This window comes from Pristis pectinata, chromosome 5 (genome assembly GCF_009764475.1).
Source record: "Pristis pectinata isolate sPriPec2 chromosome 5, sPriPec2.1.pri, whole genome shotgun sequence".
Classification (NCBI taxonomy): Eukaryota; Metazoa; Chordata; class Chondrichthyes; order Rhinopristiformes; family Pristidae; genus Pristis; species Pristis pectinata.
In genome coordinates, this window is record NC_067409.1 from 67,735,887 (window position 1) to 67,755,710 (window position 19,824).

At 41.0% G+C, this 19,824-nt stretch overlaps 1 protein-coding gene across 1 annotated transcript in view; it reads left to right on the forward strand.

The window, feature by feature from the left end:
• Positions 1-19,824, forward strand: part of LOC127570973 (dynein axonemal heavy chain 11-like) — a 395,392-nt gene that overhangs the window by 327,935 nt on the left and 47,633 nt on the right. The window contains exons 69-72 of the mRNA XM_052016942.1: positions 3,346-3,486; positions 3,914-4,084; positions 5,662-5,784; positions 7,343-7,536. Of these exons, the coding sequence (XP_051872902.1) occupies positions 3,346-3,486; positions 3,914-4,084; positions 5,662-5,784; positions 7,343-7,536 (629 nt within the window). The remainder of the gene's footprint in view (positions 1-3,345; positions 3,487-3,913; positions 4,085-5,661; positions 5,785-7,342; positions 7,537-19,824) is intronic.

Consider the following 19,824-nt stretch of genomic DNA (forward strand, 5'->3'; position numbering starts at 1 on the left):
AGGGCATGTGCTATCAGGAGAGGATGGACAAACTTGGGCTCTTTTCTCTGGAGCAGTGGAGGCTGAGGGGTGATCTGTTGGAAGTGTATAAAATTATGAGGGACAAGCAATATCTTTTTCCCATTATTGAGTGATCCAATACCAGAGGCCATGCATTTAAGGTGAGAGGGGGTAGGATCAGAACAGATGTCAGGGGGATGTTTTTTTACTCAGTGAGTGGTGGATGCCTGGAATGCGTTGCCTGATAAGGTGGTGGAGGCAAATTCATTGGGGCTTTTAAGAGGGGCTTGGATGGGCACATGAATGAGAGGAAAATGAAGGGATATGGGCATTCTGTAGGTAGAAGGGATTAGCTGTCGGCAGAACATTGTGGGCCGAAGGACCTGTTCTGTGCTGTACTGTTCTATGTTCTGGAAATCCAAGTATACAACATCCACTGCACTCATTATATCCTCAAAGAACTCCAGTAAGTTTGTCAAACAGGACCTGCCCTTTCTGAATCCATACTGTGTCTGCCTGATGGAAACATCTCCATCCAGATGACTCACTATTTCTTCCGTAAGGATAGCTTCAAGCATTTTCCCCAACTACAGACGCTAAGCTAACTGGCCTATAGTTACTTATCTTTCACCTACATCCTTTTTTAAACAGTGGCATGACATTTGCTGTCTTCCAGTCTGCCGGGACCTACCCAGAGTCCAGAAAATTATTACAAACGCCTCTACTATAACTTCCGCCATTTCTCTCAGTACCCTGCGATGCATCCCATCAGGACTTATCTACCTTTAGCCCCACTAGTTTGCTCAACGCTACCTCTTTAGTGACAGCAATTGTATCGAGGTCCTCACCTCCCATCGAATCCATAACATCTCTTTGGCATGTTAGATGTCTCCTCCACCATGAAGACTGTCACAAAATAGTCATTCAAGGCCTCGGCCATTTCAACATCACCCAATATTAATTCCCTCTTCTCATCTTCCAAGAGACCTACGTTTACTTTAGCCAGCCTTTTCCGCTTTATATAATTATAAAAAAATGTATTATCTGTTTTTATATTTTGTGCTAGTTTACTTTCATAGTCTATCTTCCCTTTCCTTATTGCTTGCTTAGTAGTTCTTTGTTGCTTTTTAAAGTTTTGCCAATCTTCCAGTTTCCCGCTACTCTTAACAACTTTGTATGCATGAGTTTTTAGCCTGATGCCTTCTCTTAGTTCCTTAGTTATCCAAGGCTGGCTCTCCCCACCCTTACTGTCCTTGTTTTTAACTGGAATATACTTCTGTTGAGCACCGTGAAAAATCTCTTTGAAAGTCTTCTACTGTTCCTCAACTGTCCTACTATATAGCCTGCGTTTCCAGTCTACACTAGCCAACTCCTCCCTCATCCCATTGTAATCTCCCTTGTTTAGGGATTCAGATAAAATACCCTTGCACTCATAGTCCTTTCAGAGTCAAGTAACCTTTGTGTCCTTTGCATTTACTTTTCTGTACTCCACTGTTACTTTTCTCTTCTCTAACTTTTACTCTGGTCTCTGCTTTGCTTCCCTCCGTCTTTTTGCATGGATTCCCATCCCCCTGCCATATTAGTTTAAACCCTCCCCAACAGCACTAGCAAACAATCCCCCGGGACATTGATCCCAGTCCTGTCCAGGTGTAGGCCGTACTGGTCCCACTTCCTCCAGAACTGGTTCCAATGCCCCAGAAATCTAAAACCCTCCTTCCTGCACCACTGCTCAAGCACATATTCATCCTATGTTGCTATTCCTACTCTGACTAACACATGGCACAGGTAGTAATCCTCAGTTTATCACCTTTGAGGTCCTACTTTTTAATCTATCTCCTAGCTCCCTATATTTGGCTTGTAGGATCTCATCCTGCTTTTTTCTGATATCGTTGGTACCTACATGCACCATGACAGCTGGCTGTTCACCGTCCCCTTCCGGAATGCCCTGCAGCCGCTCTGAGACATCCCTGACCCTTGCACCCGGGAGGAACACTGTTCTGTGGCTGCAGAAGCCCCTATCTATTCCCCTTACCATGGAATCCCTCACCACTATAGCTCTGCCACTCTTTTTCTGCCCTCCTGTGCAGCAGTGCCACTCACGGTGCCATGATCCTGGCTACTGCAGCTTTCCTCTGATGAGCCATCTTCCCCAACAGTATCCAAAATGGCTGGACACACTTCCTGCACACGTAGTCATCAGGGACACTGGCAGCCTCCCTGAGTTCCCACATTGTGTAGGAGGAGCATAACACAGGTCTGAGCTCACCTGCCATGACTAAAAAGCTTTGAGGGAAAATAAAGAGACAGAAAAAGAGAATAAGAACCTACCCTCACCTTACCTTAGTATGCCTCCAAAACAGCCACTCCACTTGACCCTTACTTCTTTTATTAGCTGCTGATAATTAGTTAATTATAAATAGCTGAAGGCACGTACCACCAGACTTAAGGACAGCTTCTACCCCACTGTGATAAGACTACTGAACAGTTCCTTTATACAATGAGATGGACTATGACCTCACGATCTACCTTGTTGCGACCTTGCACCTTATTGCACTGCACTTTCTCTGTAGCTGTGACACTTTATACTGTACTGTTTTTACCTGTACTACATCAATGCAGTCTGTACTGACTCAATGCAACTGCACTTTGTAATGAATTGACCTGTACAATCGGTTTGTAAGTCAAAGTTTTCACTGTACCTTGGTACAAGTGACAATAATAAACCAATGCTAATTAACCAATCACCTATTAACTAAAAATTAGCTGACTTACCTCTTAAATTCCTGGAAGTGAAACTCACAAGCAAGCAAGGAGACTCACTTCTTTTCAAATCTCCCACTCTCGCTCCAAGTCGCCAACTCTTTAGCCTCCACTTCTTCTCACCGAAGCTGCTAGAGCTAGAGCCAAAGCCTCAGCTCCCCACTCTAACACTGGCCCACTGTCACAACTGCCGCTCCAAAATTGCTGTGCCGTTTGACCCTTTTTATTGGCTGCTGTTAACTTGCCAATGAGCCAATCAACTGATAACAGCTTGCAAATGTGCCTCTTTTAGACTCCTGCAAGGTGAAACTCCCAAGCACAGAGACTCACCTCTTTTCAAATCTCCTGCTCCAACTCACGACTCCTGCAAGGTGAAACTCATGCAGGAGTAGCAATGTCGGGGGACTTGAGAAGAGAATTCTAGTAGAATATAGCATTTGATTTAGGAGATTTATCTGTCTCAATTTACTTTACTGAATTCAAAATCTTTAAAAAATCTTGCTGCACAAAGAGTGCCTCCAAATGTTAAGAAAAGAAAGAATATGTGGAATTGCTTACATAGGCTTTGTTGCAAATCTTGTACAGGTGATTGAAGCAAAGGAGAATGAGCTGAAGATCAATGAGGCTCGTGAACGCTATCGGCCAGTAGCAGCAAGAGCTTCTCTCCTTTATTTCATCATCAATGATCTTAGAAGATTGAATCCTATTTACCAATTCTCTCTCAAGGTATTAAACCATAAAAAACTAAGTTACTCTCTTTTCAGTGGGTTGGAAGACAATTAAAAATGCTTTCAAAGATGTGCTTATAATTTATGTGTGTTTTTTTTCACATGGAAGCATACATTCCCAAACTCAGACCTCAGAGTCTGATCATTTTCTTACTTGGAAGAAATAGTGATGTATGATATAACCAGATGTTGAAGGATTAAAGGAATAATTTCACATTCTGTTAAAAATTGAAAAAAAAATTAAATTTCAAAAATTATAATCTCAAGAGATCTGACTCACAAAGAAGAATGGCACATTAATCACAAGCCACTCACATGACACAGAGCACTGTAGAGAACGACATCGCAAGCAGATCTCTGAAGTGTCAGACAGAATGGCAGCCACTCCAATTCTATTGCATCATTGAATTCTTTTATTTTTTTAGGCTTTTAACATTGTATTTCATAAAGCTATAGAAAGGACAGAACAATCGGAGGATCTGAAGGAGCGAGTAACAAATCTTACCGACTACATCACGTACTCTGTGTTCCTCTATACTAGTAGAGGTCTGTTTGAAAAGGACAAGGTGGTATTTCTTTCTCACACAACTTTCCAGGTATGTACACTTTTTTCAGTGCATGTCACCTCTACTGTTTCAACCATTCCAAGTATTCTGCTGCTTATTTCACTGAAGCAATTTTACGAGAGCACTTTTTCAGTTCAATATCCCACTCAAAAGCCTGCAAAATAGGCATAGTAAGCATGGGTACATTTAGCACACAACTATTCAGTGTAATGTGGACAGCATGACAACCTTTGTGCCTCCTGCTATTTACAATGATTGAAGACTTCAGCCAGCACCAATATCCTAAGTAATACAAAAGTGGAACTTGTCCCACAAGTATGTGGGCAAAACCTTTCATACCAAAAAGCATCCAGTGCACAAAATAGTAGCTACCACTGATCTAAATTTCACGCTGTATAAAGGAGAACATTAGTGCAATTATCGAGTTTAAAATTAATTAATTAATTTTACACATTTATTGTTGATCATATGTTCTATCCCATTCTGAAAGGTTTGGTGATAGTGAAACAAGATCAACTGTAGTGCTATCAATGTTGTACTATAGTGGAATTCATAGAACCATTATGGCACAGGAAGCTACTTTATCTTTCAATCAGTCTATTCAGTTCCATTGCCTTGCATTTTTTTTCCCTTGAGTGCCTATAAAGTTCCATTTTGAAATCCCTAATTGGAGTTTGTTGTAGAAAAGTATGAGATCATGCACTTCAGTAGAAGGAATCAAAAGGCAGACTGCTATCCAAGGAGAGGGAATGCAAATCAATGGAGCACAGAGGGATCTAACAAAAAATTAACATACAGGTACAGCAAGTAATTACAAAGGCAAATGGTATATTTCCCTTCATTGTTAAGTGATTGGAGTTTAAAAATGGAGAAGTATTATTTCAAATGAACAGGGTGTTGGTGAGGTAGCACCCGGAGTACTGAGTACAGTTTTGGTCCCCTCATTTAAGCAAGAATAAACTAGCTAAAAATATTAGACCTTTATTCTTTAGAATTTAGAAGAATGAAGGCTGATTTTATTGAAACGGACAAAATCCTAAGGTAGATCTTGAGATGTTTCCACCAGTGGGAGAGTTTCAGACAAGGGGACATAGTTGTAAAATAAGGGGATTATCATTCAAAACTGAGATGCACAGGAATTTATTCTCACAGAAGGGGGCAAATCTCTGGAATTCTCTGTCCCAAAGGGTTGTGTAGGCTACATCAATGAATGTATTTAAAGAGGAGGCAGACACATTTTTGAAAGATTGGACTGTTGTGGGCTGTGTGGAACTGGCACAGAAGAGGAGTTGAGACCTGGGTAAGATCATCCATGATCATAATGAATGGTGGGGCAGACTTGAGGGGCCAAGTGGCCTAATCATCATCCTATTTACATGTGTACTTGACTCTGTATCTATCATCATTACAAGCTGTCATTTGCAAATAATAGCCACTCAACATGAAGAAAGTTCTGTAATCATAGACGTGTTATTGAAAACTTACCAAAGTATTAGATTGTGAAGACTTGTTGAGTCTTAAAAAGCTTAAAAGACAACCATGAGACTTTAACACAAGAAGAATAAAGTAAAAGCAAACATAATATTTCATATTTTTAAATTTGCCAGATCCTATTGATGAACAATGAAGTAAATCTGGAGGAGCTGGACTTTTTCCTGAGATTCAAAATCGAGCAAACATTCAAGAGTCCTGTTGATTTTCTCTCCACTCAGTCTTGGAGTGCCATCAAGGTCATTAGAGTATTGAATTCTTTTGTACCCTTATCTAAGAGGACCTTTTCTAACAACCCTAAACAATAAAAAAAATTGCAAGCTGTTTATATAGGGTATTCATTAGAATTAGTTTCAACATGTGATCAATTGGTACAGCAATAAATATTCTGACAGTTTAACACTGAAATTAGTTTATCATGGTCGTAACTCAAAACATTCAAGTATTAATAATTTCTGACACCACATATATGATCCCATAACTGCACAGATCGGAGAAGGTGATAAAGGTAAAGATACCCACAACATTTAAGAGGAATCTAGATGAATCACTGAGGCATAGAAGATTTCGGGCCAAGTGCAATAAAATAGGATTAGTATAGATGGGTACTTGATGATCAGCATGGACATGGTAGGCCAAAGGGCCAGTTTCTGTGTGCTATGATCCTGATTTTCACTCCCTTAGCTTTTAGCATTCTGAATGGATCATTCCTTCCAAGGCAGTTTGGTTCACTCTTCCATCTCCAGCAATATCTACTCCACCTGCCCATTCTTCCTTTCCACTATCCAGGACTTGAGACACACTCTTTACAAAGAAAGTAGTGATTCACTTATGTACCTCTTCAGTTTAGTATGATGCATTCAATGCTCATGATGCAGTCCTCTCTACAGTGGGGGAAACCAAACAGTTTGGGCGACCACTTTTCAGAACATCTCCATTCAGTCTGTAAGGGTGGACCTAAGCTTTCATTTGGCTGTTACTTTAATTCTCACTTGAACTTTCACTCTCAGTCTGGCCAGCATCCTACACTGTTCAAATGAAGCAAACTTCAGCTTGAGGAACAGCAGCTCATCTTCCAAATAAGCACATTCTAGCTCAACATTGGGTTGAACAATTTCAGATAAAAGCAATTGCAGCAAGCATTTCACATTTCCAGCATTTACACTGTTTTTCTTCCAATTTCAGGTTATTATTCATCATCTTCTATTTGTGTTTCCTCTGAACTTTCAGCCTTCCACCCAATCACAGACCCTTTTGTGTTCTTTCTGCTCTGTCCCCTTTCTTTGCACCATGAAATTTGTTCCTTATCTAACTTTTTCCAGTTCGGATGAAAGGTCGTCAACCTGGAACATTAATTCTGTTTTCTTATCTCCATGGAAGCAGCATGAACTAAGCAATAACAGCATTTTTTTGTTCTCTGTTAAGTATTATCATTGTTTTGAAGATTGATTTAAATTTTTGCTTTGCACATGGGTGTAGATCATTTCCTGGATGCAGCAAACTAAGAAAATCTTGGACAAGGCATGCTATATGCCTGTAAGGAGCATGTCTGCATTCCCTTCCATGGAAAATGTGCTATTCCAGAAGAAATATATGTTTCATTTTGACGCAGAGTAATTCTCCAGCCGTTCATATGGTACCATGATCTACTTTTAACCATTAGTGACATCATCCAAATTCACTGTTATATGCCATATGTCAGTGAAGCTGCCAGCTTTACCTCCTCAGCACCTGTCTTCACTTGTTAAGTATGCTGCTTCTGTGAATTAAAATCTTGCACCTTTTGGATGTTTTTAGACCATGGCCATGATGGACCAGTTCCGAGGGTTAGACAGAGACATTGAAGGCTCAGCCAAACGCTGGAAGAAGTTTGTTGAATCAGAATGCCCTGATAAGGAGAAGTTTCCACAGGAATGGAAAAAGAAGAGCTCCCTTCAAAGACTTATTATGCTCAGAGCTTTGCGGCCTGACAGGATGACGTATGCAGTGAGGTAATTGCATCAAATCATGAAGGGAATGTGGTTGTGAAAGTGCAAGGGCAAAGGTGTTGAGCTTTTCAAGACATTTGCTGTATTTAAAAACTAATGGATCATTGAGATTGTGTTGAAAATAGTTACTGTTGCCCCTCAAGTCTCTCTTAAATCTTTCCCCTCACACCTTAAACCAATGCCCTCTAGTTTTTGTTTCCCCAACTCTGGGAAAAAGACTGAGTGCATTTACCCTATCCATGACCTTAATGATGTTATACACCAAAGATCACCTCTCAGTCTCCTACGCTGTAAGAAATAAAGTCCTGGCCTGTCAAACCTCTCCCTATAACTCAGGCCCTCAAGTCCTGGCAGCATCCTTGTAAATCTTTTCTGCACTTTTTCCAGTTTAATAACATCTTTTCTATTAGCAGGGCAACCAAAACTGAACACAATACTCCAAATGCGGCCTCACCAACATACTGTACAACCTCACAACTTTGAAACTCAATGCCTTGACTTAAGAAGGCCAGTGTGCCAAAAGCCTTCTTCACCACCCTGTCTACCCGTGACTCCACTTTAAGTGAACCATGTTCTTATACTCCAAGGTCCCTCTGTTCTACAACACTCCCCAGGGCCCTGTGGTTCACTGTGAAAATCCTACCTGGATTTGACTTTACAAACTGCAATAACTCACACTTATCCAAATTAAACTCCATTTGCCATTCCTTGGCCCACTTACTCAGCTGATCAAGATCCCCCTGTAATTTTTGATAACCTTCTTTATCATCCACTATACCAGTGGTTTTCAACCTTTTTCATGCTGCGGCCCCCCAGAACGTGTCCTTGTTAGATGGCGGACCCTCAAAGCCCACAAAATCAAACAATGGATAGTTCATGCATACAACACTTAAATTACTGCACATAGGCCCTATTGAAATAGTGACTATTTCAATCACCGATAATTACCAGCAGCGTTTCATATTACCAGCTAATGTGAAGGTTGTGCCTGTTTTGCACTGCAGAGTTTGTCCAAACGTGGTGGTATGTGTGACAAACATATGCATATGTCATCCTCAGTATTCAGTCTTGATCTGTATTTGGTTTTCATGGCAGTGACTACAGAAAATGCTATTTCGCACAAGTAAGTGGTTGCAAATGGTAACAGAACATTGACGGCTTTGCCGGACAGCAGTGGATACTCTTGGGAACATGCTATCCAGAACGACAACAGTGACATTCGGTTGAACTGCAAGCGCAAAGTCCTGTCAGATGACAGTTCAGCCAATTCTTCTTGTTCATGTCCAGTTAAATCAGTAAGCATGCATTCAAACGGATTTTGAATCCAATCAAACATGCTCGTGTCATCGTCGCCGAAGTACTCATGGAAATAATGTGACAGCTGTTGAATATGGTTCAAAAGGTGCTCGCAATGGCCTCTGTCTTAGTCTCATTCACTGTCAGAAAGTCAGCCAGCAACGGACACATATCATAGACGCCTTGCTCGCATCTTCATCTTCTTAAGCTGTTCAAAATGTTGAAAATATCTGCAAGATAAGCTAATCTGGCAACCCATGTCTCGTCTGTCAAGAACTGTGCCAATGATCCATTATGCTCATTTAGAAAAATGAGCAGTTCATCTCGCAGTTCATATACACGCTGCACAACACGGCCTCGTGACAGTTATCTGACTTCTGTACGTAGCAACAAGTGCTTATGCTCGGCTTCCATTTCACGGCATATGTTTTCAAACAAACGATGATTGAGCGGCCTGGCTTTGATAAAGTTAACGATTTTAATGCACGTGGAAAACACATCCGCAAGATTTTCATCCATATCCTTTGCAGCCAAAGCCTCACGGTGAATCATGCAGTGGGTTCCTGCTACATGTGGAGCTACTCCTTTCACTCGTGCGACTAGACCCAACTTCCGTCCCGTCATTGCGGCAGCACCATCCGTGCATACTCCAATACACTGTGTCCGCACCAATGCCAATTGTACAAAAAAAGTGTCAAGCACACGGAGAAGTTCTTCACCGGTTGTACGCCCTGGGAGCGCCTCACGAAACAAAAAGTCTTCCAAAGCCTCTCCTTCCCAGCAATATCGAACATAAACCAACAACTGCGCAGCACTGGCAACATCAGTACTTTCATCGAGCTGAATAGCAAATCTGATTTGCTGAAGATGTGCTATCAGCTGGCTCTGTATATCTTCCACCATATCACCAATTCTTCTGCTTACTGTGTTATCAGACAGTGGAATGGCTTTCAGTTTTTGACTGGATTCCTTTCCCAGTACAACTTCGCACATATCTACTGCTGCAGACAGTATAAACTCTTCTCCAATTGTGTGAGGCTTTCTGGAACGTGCTATTCGTAATGCTACCAAATATGATGCACGAAGATCCTTCTCATTTACAGTGGCGCAGGCTGTCATTTTGCCTTTCTGCTTGAGGTACAGCTCCTTTTGCCGCTCAAAATATTCCTTCCGCTAATATCTGGATGCACTGTTGTTAAATAGCGCTTCAATTTCGCTGGTTTCATTTGCATCGTTGGACAGTGTTTGCAAACACACAACACAGAGAGGTTGGTCTGCATTTGTCCCCAATGCGATGAAACCATATTTAATGTATTCTGGATCATACTTGTGTTGTTTTCTCTTTCGGTCACCCTTATCCCCTTCGTCATCAGAATCTTCTGGTTTCTGGTCAGCTTTTCTCTTCAGAAATTTCTCCAACTCAGCAATACCTGCTGGACAGTTTAATTACTATTACTAATAAACAAAATTATCAAAACTAATCTAAAATTTACACGCTTGCACACTTTTCGTTTAACATAAATGCATGGTAAGTAAGCAATATTATTAAGGCACACCGACAACTCAGACTCGCTAACGCTACAGTGCACAACAGAATAGTAGTGAGTAGTGAACACTACTGACTACTCTGACTACACAAATCGAATATTAAGTGGCAGCTTACCAGAAGGGAACACCATCTAAGTCTCTAAGATTGTCGCCTATAACAGATAGAATATATATGGCCAATTTTCTGAATAGTGGAAAACTGGACCAAGCAAGTAAGCTACGTCTTTGTAACAGGTCGCTTTTCCATTTTTTTCTTGGCTTACTCGCGGACCTTCTGGCAACCCGCTGCGGACCCCCAGGGGTCCACGGACCACAGGTTGAAAACCCCTGCACTGTACCACCTATTTTAGTGCCATTTACATACTTACTAACTGTGCCTTGTACCGTTTTTTCCAAATTGTTGATATAGATGACAAACAACAATGGGCCCAGCACTGATTCCTGAGGCCCACCACTAGTCACGGGCCTCCAGTCCAAGAAACAACCTTCCACCATCACCCTCTGCCTTCTATCATCAAGCCAATTGTTTACCCAATTAGCCAGCTCTCCCTGGATTCCATGCGATCTAACCTCCCAGAGCAGACTACCATGTGGAACCTTATCAAAGGCCTTAGTGAAGTCCATATAAACCGCTCTGCCCTCATCAGCTTTCTTGGTCACCTCATCAAAAAACTCAATCAAGTTCATAAGACATGATCCCCCATGCACAAGGCCATGCTGACTACCCCTAATCAATCCCTGTCTTTCCAGATGTACGTATATCTTATCCCTCAAAATCCTCTCAAGTAACTTACATAGCACAGATGTTAGACTTACTGGCCTATAGTTCCCAGGTTTTTCTTTGCCGCCCTCCTTATATAAAGACACAACATTAACTACCGTCCAGTCTACCAGCCCCTCACCCGTGCCTAACGATGATGCAAATATCTCTGCCAGGTCTCCCATAATTTCTTCTCCAGCCTCCCGCAGTGTTCTTGGATATACCCGGTTAGGCCCTGGAGATTTGTCTACCTTCATACCTTTTAAGAAATCCAATACCTCCTCTACTGTAATGCGGACTATCCCCAAGAACTCCCATTTACTTTTTCTAGTTCCAAAGTCTTTGTATCTTTCTCCACATTAAAAATAGAGGAGAAATATTCATTAAGGACTTGCCCATCTCCTGCAGCTCCACATAGTGTCCCCTTTGGTCTTTGAGGGGCCCTATTCTCTCTCTAGTTACTCTTTTTCCCTGTACATAAAATCTCTTTGGATTTTTCTTAATCTTCTCTGCCAGAGTTATCACATGCCCTCTTTTTGCCCTCCTGATTTCCTTAAGTACTCTCCTGCATCCCTCATACTCCTCCAGAGATTTGCTTCATCCCAGCTACCTGTACCTGACCCATGCCTCCTTTTTCCTGGCCAGGGCCTCAATATCCCTTATCATCCAGGGTTCCCTATTCCTACCAGCCTTGCCCTTCACTCTAACAGGAACATGCAGACCTTGAGATCTCACTATCTCACCTGCCTATAATCCCTTTGCCTGCAAACAACCTATACCAATTAACCTTTGTAAGCTTCTGTCTCATACCATCAGAGGGTTAGTGATCTGAATATGTAAAGGAATGAATTACATTTAATTGAAGGTGAATACACAGGTTTCCATTGAAACCAGAATAAGGCAGATAGGACATGTTGAAAGTTGGCCAAGTTCAAGCACAAGTACTTAGGCATTCACAGCCACTTTCTTACGGTCCAGCAAAAAGCGTTATTCAAAAAGTTGGTTAACTTCTGGACCTTGGAGTTATTGTAATTCAGAATTAGGCAGCATCATAACTGACTTAAATTGAATTTTGACTGAAGATCAAGGTGATCACCGGTAGCCACAAAGTCTTCAGCACAGATCCATGCATGGGGCCAGCAGAGTTGGAAGGAGTGCAGATGAGAAACTAAAGACATGGTTAACACTATTCCTGTAACAGGGCAACTAACTTTTACTAACCCTGTTTTCCCAAAGCTAACTTCACCAAAACAACTCACTATTACTTCCTGCAACCTCTCACATTTCTGTTCTGCTTTTCCTTTGAAGGTTGTGGTCATATTCAACTTCCTGGTTACAGATAATTCCAGATATTGTCACTAATCTCTGCCGCATCTCACAATTTGTTGCTGACTGCTGCATTAGAGATGCCCTCCAAGCTCCCAAGCAAAAAGAGAGTTCACCTACTTTGTCTTCAGCCCTCGGGAGCAGGCAGGATGGGCATGGGGATTTCCTGCCGTTGCAAACTTTTCCAAAGTGCAAGAGCTCATGGACTGCACTTCTGTAGTTTTCCTCTTTACAGGGTGCTTCCTGACAACCTCCTGCAGCCCTGGAGGTTCTCTGAGATCCCCTTGTACAAAGGACATGCTTTCTGTGGGTAATATTCTCCACTGTCCTATCGAGATGCCTCAGAATAGCTGGGAGCACTGTCTCTTCCCTCTCTTGTTATTACAACATCCATTCTTGAAGCAGGGATGGTTGGAAGAATGATGTTTGTATTCTGTGGATGTCCCTTTTCGGGACAGTTCCTGAGGTCACTGCTGAAGCTAAATTCAGGCAGCTGAAAATTCTTTCAATAGACCAATACAGTAACGTGTTGAAGCATAGCGAGGGCATCATTACACAAGGTAAGCTGATAATACTGTTCTGGAAGCCTTGCATTTGAAAAGCATGATCTTTATGAGACTGTTAAGAATATTGTTAGTGTGACACACAATGCTGTTTTAGTGCCAATAAGAATTACAAGAAGAATTTCTAGGCTACTATCTGCAAAGGAATCCAAGGAAGAGGAAGATGGCAACAGCAATACAATAATAGTTGGTTGTATAGTTGCCCATTGTTGTAGGGAGCCTGTTACAGCCATGTGTTTCAGCTGTTTTATCACACTGGTCTGATGTAACAAGCACATTCAATGAGCACTCATTATACGCACCATACCCCATATCCCCCTGACTTGGAGCAGTCTAATAATTCACTACCCATTCACGATACTTCCCCACTTTGGTTGCTTTTTATTTACATATTCCTGTACATCAACAAGCAGTTGAAAATATATGTTTGCCACCAACTACCAAGATTGGACAACGTAGGAAAGTAGTGTAAAATAGTAAATTTCACATGGTTCTGTTAATGAATAGGAACTTAAAAGCACTCATGTGCATACATTTGTGAAACTATAAACCTTTATGTTTTCTTTTTCTGTGAATTCCACATGATATAACTGATGGTTTGAATTTTTCTTTTCTATTTGCTTCAAAAAATCATACTGTTTTTGAAATTATCAGAAGTTATCGCAAAAAGGTGTTGGGAATTTTTCTCAAAAGTAAGCATTCAAAATGCAGGGATCTATGCATAACTAAAACCTAAAAGCTAAAAAATGATCCTAATTCCAGTGGTTGGGTACAAAATCATCTTTGGTTGCTCACGGTAAATAAACTTCACAGCATCATTTGCCCTTTGCACCAGAAACCTCTCCCCCTACCCCCAGCTATTCTGTTCCATGGACTTCCACTACTGAAGTACATTTAGTGTTGGCAAGCAAAGATAAATTCCTCCCCGATATCTCTTAAACTTCATAGTAAGAAATAACAATAGAGAGTATTAAACAAAAATATACTAGGCGATCTTTAGACAGAGCACCTGCTCTCTGTCTGTAATGGTCATCTTGAGCTCCCAGTTGCACATCATTTCAACTCCCCTTCCCATTCTCACACCTAACTGTCTGTCCTTGGCCCTTCTTCACTGCCAGAGTGAGGCCAAGCAGACACTAGAAGAACAGTACCTCACATTCTGCCTGGGTAGTCTACAACCCAATGGTATGAACATTGAATTTTCCAGTTTCAGGTAATCTGCACCATCTGTGTCGTTTCTCTCTCCTTCTGATCAAACCAGACTCTCTCATCCCCCTCTCCTTCTTTTCAAACCACAGACACCACCCCACCCCGCCCCCCCCACCACAGCCCCCAGTTATCCAATTTATTTCCCCTCCATCCGGTTTCATCTGCCCACCACCAACACACTTAACCCACTGGGCCTCCTATCCCCTCCCTCGCTGGTTCCATTTGTCCATCATTCCCCCCCCACCCCCCGATCTCATTCCCCTTTCTCACCTTCCTTACTTATCAGATTCCAGAATCTGTAGCCCTTTGTTGTCTACTTCCAGCTTCTGTCTCTATCTCCGCCCCCCCTTCCCCTACCTAGCTCTATCCTCCTCACCTGGTTCTACCCATCGCCTGCCAGCTCCTGACTCAACCCTTCTCCCTATCTCTTTTGCTGGCTGTCTCCCCTCTACACTCTCAGTCCTGATGCAGGATCACAAACCAAAACATTGAATATCTCTCTGTCTCCACAGATGATGTTTGAACTGCTGATTCCTCCAGCAATTTGTTTTTTTTTCTCTCCAGATTCCAGCACCTGCAGGCACTTGTCTCTCTAAAAATAGAAAATACTGGAAAGATTCATCAAGTCAGGCAGCATGTGGAAAGAGAAATAGAGTTAATGTTTCAGTTTTGATGGAGAAAAGTTAGTTTCAAGTTGCACAAAAGGTGGATGAGGGATTGATAAGGCAAAGGGTATATCTCTGAGGGGGTAAGGCCACAGTACCTTGGTGATGCGTTGCTTACAAAGTCAACTGGTTGATAGATTAATGACAACAGTTAGAAAGAAAGAAAACATGTAACAAACTGTGAAATACTGGTCAGAGTGTTTGCTGTGATCCTTAATAGTATTCTCCTCCCTGTGTAATAATTTGTGTCATTTGATGAAACCATAACTTTATCCTGGTTAAGTAACTTAATGAGATTTAGTTACCACATGAAAGATAATGGAAAGTAACATCACGAATTTTCAATAAAAGTTAACAGTTGCAAACCTTTACTCCTTGATATTAATCTTGCTTCATTTGAGATTTATCCAATCCTATTAGATTCTAAATGGGAGGCAGACTTTATATTTATTGGAGGAGTTGTTAAATTGCACATTGTTCATGACCAATATGAATTGGAAAAAACTCCTGAAACTTACACCATACCATAGTCCTATTCTATTTTTTCTCATAGGTGAGGTGATTCAGTGCAAAATCAGAGGGAACATTGATTTTGATAGTTCTGAAGTTGCCCTGTCTCTATACAGATTATTTATTGACTATAATTGAGACTCATTGGTAACTACTAAACACCTACAGGTATTTTAATGTTTAGTAGTTAAAATAGTTAAATTAGAAGTAATATTCTGCATTTTATTTAAATCAGAAATACATTTTCAAATATTGTCTCTTAAATGGGATTGCTCTGTGATCCAACATGGGCCATTCAGCCCATTGAATCTATAATTTTGATCTGTAGAAAATTTAAGGGTAAAAATGATTTATGTATTAATTACATCTCTCATGTTTTATTGGGTTTTTTTTGGAATTGAAAGATTCTTTGGAATTGAGTTAGCTTCAAAATGACATTCCTGAAAATAAAAAAGCGGTATATGATCCATTGCCCAATCCAGATAGATCTGTAGCACAGTCTACACCACTTGGAACCAACAGTCACTAATATCAACCAAAACGTGAAAGTGTTTAGCCATTTGCACCACCAGTTTCCAAGTTGCTGGTTATAGTAGGCTGGTCTAGTGGTATAGTACTTGAGCAACTGAACTAGAATCAGAGTTCTACATTGTTCATCAAGATGCATATGTTTGAATCGTTCAATGGCTGCTAGGGAATCTAAATACAACTTTTAAAAAACATCTATTATAGTAATCACAAAACTATCAAATTGTCATAAATATCCATCTGACATTCAAGAAAGGAAATCTGCCTTCCTTACCCAGTCTGACATGAATCATGTCCTGTTTAATTCTGGCACAATCAGCTGTTACTTGCCATTCTTGAAGTAGACTGCCCACTACATTTCATCTCTCTTTTGATCTGTACGTGAGGAATGTCGATACTGAGAATATGGACTTTGCCTTTCATTTTTGTCTACATTATATTTATCTAGTGTTCAAAAGTCTAGTGTCAAGAGACCATTTCATTTTCATCTACAGCACTCAGCAAAGTCGCCAAGTTACTTACCTTCAGGTCTCACTTAAAGAGCTAGCTGTCTTGTCAGAGTTAACAGCAGGAGCAGCAGGTTGTAATTCCTGTACACACACACTTGGATGCATCAATCAATGGGACTCGTCTGATTTTTCTTTGGCTGAATGATCACATCTGCTTTACAACATCAAGTCACATTTTACTTCAGACTGGAGATCCAAATAACAGACGAGTGACTTACAGCAATGTAACATGCAACATTTTCTTTAAAGAACAGACTTCAGTGTACAGCAAGCAAGAGAATTAAATTGAAGATGATGACATGGGAATGTGAATCTGAACTTGTGATTGCATCACATTATGCCACTCAGCATGTATATTGAGTAAATCATTTTCATTACAACTACTTGCTACAAACAGTGGGGATTGTACTTTTATCCATTATACTTCTAAGGATAGACACGTTGCTGAGGGGTGGATTTCTTTCCGGTCTGCTCCTAACAATCCCAATTACAAATGCCTTAACTGGAGTAGGATTTTGGCAGGTTAGGTAGTGGGGAAACTCACTAACACAATATGTAGTATCTTATTAGATCATTAACTCCCAGCATCGCTCATAATGCACATGGAAGTTTCCAATATTTACAGTGGTATGCAAAAGTTTGGGCACCCCTGGTCAACATTTCTGTTACTGTGAATAGTTAAGTGAGTAGAAGATGAACTGATCTCCAAAAATCATAAAGTTAAAGATGAAACATTCTTTTCAATATTTTAAGCAAGATTAGTGTATTATTTTTGTTTTGTACAATTTTAGAGTGAAAAAAGGAAAGGAGCACCATGCAAAAGTTTGGGCACCTCAAGAGATTTGAGCTCTCAGATAACTTTTACCAAGGTCTCAGACCTTCATTAGCTTGTTAGGGCTATGGTTTGTTCAGAGTCATCATTAGGAAAGGCCAGGTGATGCAAATTTCAGGGTTTTATAAATACCCTGACTCCTCAAACCTTGTCCCAACAATCAGCAGCCATGGGCTCCTCTAAGCAGCTGCCTAGCACTCTGAAAATTAAAATAAATGATGCCCACAAAGCAGGAGAAGGCTATAAGAAGTTAGCAAAGCGTTTTCAGGTAGCCATTTCCTCAGTTCATAATGTAATTAAGAAATGGCAATTAACAGGAATGGTGGAGGTCAAGTTGAGGTCTGGAAGACCAAGAAAACTAACCAAGAGAACTGCTCGTAGGATTTCTAGAAAGGCAAATCAAAATTCCCGTTTGACTGCAAAAGACCTTCAGGAAGATTTATCAGCAGCCATGGGCTCCTCTGCACTCCTCTGTTCTACTGTGCAGCGACTCCTGCACAAATATGACCTTCATGGAAGAATCATCAGAAGAAAACCTTTCTTCTGTCCTCACCACAAAATTCAGCGTCAGAAGTTTGGAAAGGAACATCTAAACAAGCTTGACACATTTTGGAAACAAGTCCTGTGGACTGATGAAGTTGAAATAGAACTTTTTGGCCGCAATGAGCAAAGGTATGTTTGGAGAAAAAAGGGCGCAGAATTTCATCACAAGACAAAGGAGCAGAAGTAGGCCATTCAGCCCATTGAGTCTGCTCCATGAGCTAAACTAAAACTATTCCTATCTAGCCCCAATTTCCGGCCTTATCCCCATACCCCTTGATACCTTGACTAATTAGATACCTATCAATCTCCTCCCTAAACACCCCTAATGTTCGGACCTCCACAGCTGTACATGGCAAAGAACTCCATAATTTCACTACCCTCTGGCTAAAGAAATTTCTCCTCATTTCTGTTTTAAATCGGTACCCTCTAATTCTAAGATTGTGCCCTCTAGTCCTGGACGCACCCACCAAGGGAAACAGCTTAGCCACATCTACTCTGTCCAGTCCTTTCAACATTCTAAATGTTTCTATGAGGTCCCCTCTCATTCTTCTGTACTCCAGTGAGTACAGTCCAAGAGCCAACAAACGCTCATCATAAGTAACCCCTTTCATTCCAGGAATCATCCTCGTAAATCTCTTCTGAACCCTCTCCAACATCCGTACATCCTTCCTCAGATAAGGGGCTCAAAACTGCACACAGTATTCCAAATGAGGCCTCACCAGTGCTCCATAGAGCCTCATCAACATTTCCCTACTTTTATACACTATACCTCTCAAAATGAATGCCAACATAGCATTTGCTTTCTTTACCGCCAATCCAACCTGGTGGTTCTTTCATGAAAAGAACACCTCTCCAACTGTTAAGCATGGGGGGTGGATCGATCATGCTTTGGGCTTGTGTTGCAGCCAGTGGCACGGGGAACATTTCACTGATAGAGGGCAAAATGAATTCAATTAAATACCAGCAAATTCTGGAAACAGACGTCACACCGTCTGTAAAAAAAGCTGAAGATGAAAAGAGGATGGCTTCTACAACAGGATAACAATCCTAAACACACCTCAAAATCCACAATGGACTACCTCAAGAGGCACAAGCTGAAGGTTTTGCCATGGCCCTCACAGTCCCCCAACCTAAACATCTTCGAAAATCTGTGGATAAACCTCAAAAGACCAGTGCATGCACGAAGCTCACAGAACTGAAAGACTTTTGCAAGGAAGAATGGGTGAAAATCCCCCAAACGAGAATTGAAAGACCCTTAGCTGGCTACAGAAAGTGTTTACAAGCTGTGATACTTGCCAAAGGGGGTGTTACTAAGTACTGACCATGCAGGGTGCCCAAACTTTTGCTTCGGGCCTTTTTCCTTTTCTGTTATTTTGAAACTGTAAAAGATGGAAATAAAAACATAATCTTGCTTAAAATATTAAAGAAGTGTGTCATCTTTAACTTTACGCCTTTCGGAAATCAGGTCATCTTTTACTTGCTTAGCTATTCACAGTAACAGAAATTTTGACGGGGTGTCCAAACTTTTGCATGCCACTGTACTCATACCAATGTGTACTTAAGCGGAGTAGAGAAATAAATGTAGTATGTCAGTGGGGAGATGGTGGACCCTTTAAATTGAACAGATTAGAGCTTGATATCTCAATCTTTCTTACTTGTCTTTGGTTGTGACTCTAGGCCCTGTTGACAAAATATTTTCTCTCCATATCAGATTAGCAACTGTCCAGAAACAAATCACTTTGACTGAAGTTGTGTGTAACTAGTGCAGTAGAGCTCAGATGGTAAAAACAGAAAATGCTGGAAAAACTCTGCTGGCCAGGCAGTGCCCATGGAAAGGGAAACAGTTGACTTTTCATGTCAAAGATCCTTCATCAGAACTGATTTGAAGTTTTTCATTGTACTTGTGCATACATGTACTTGTGCATATGACAAAAAAACTTTGACTTTGAAAAGAAAAAAGTTAGTCTCTAGCAGAGAAAGTAGCAGGGGTAATATGTGGAAC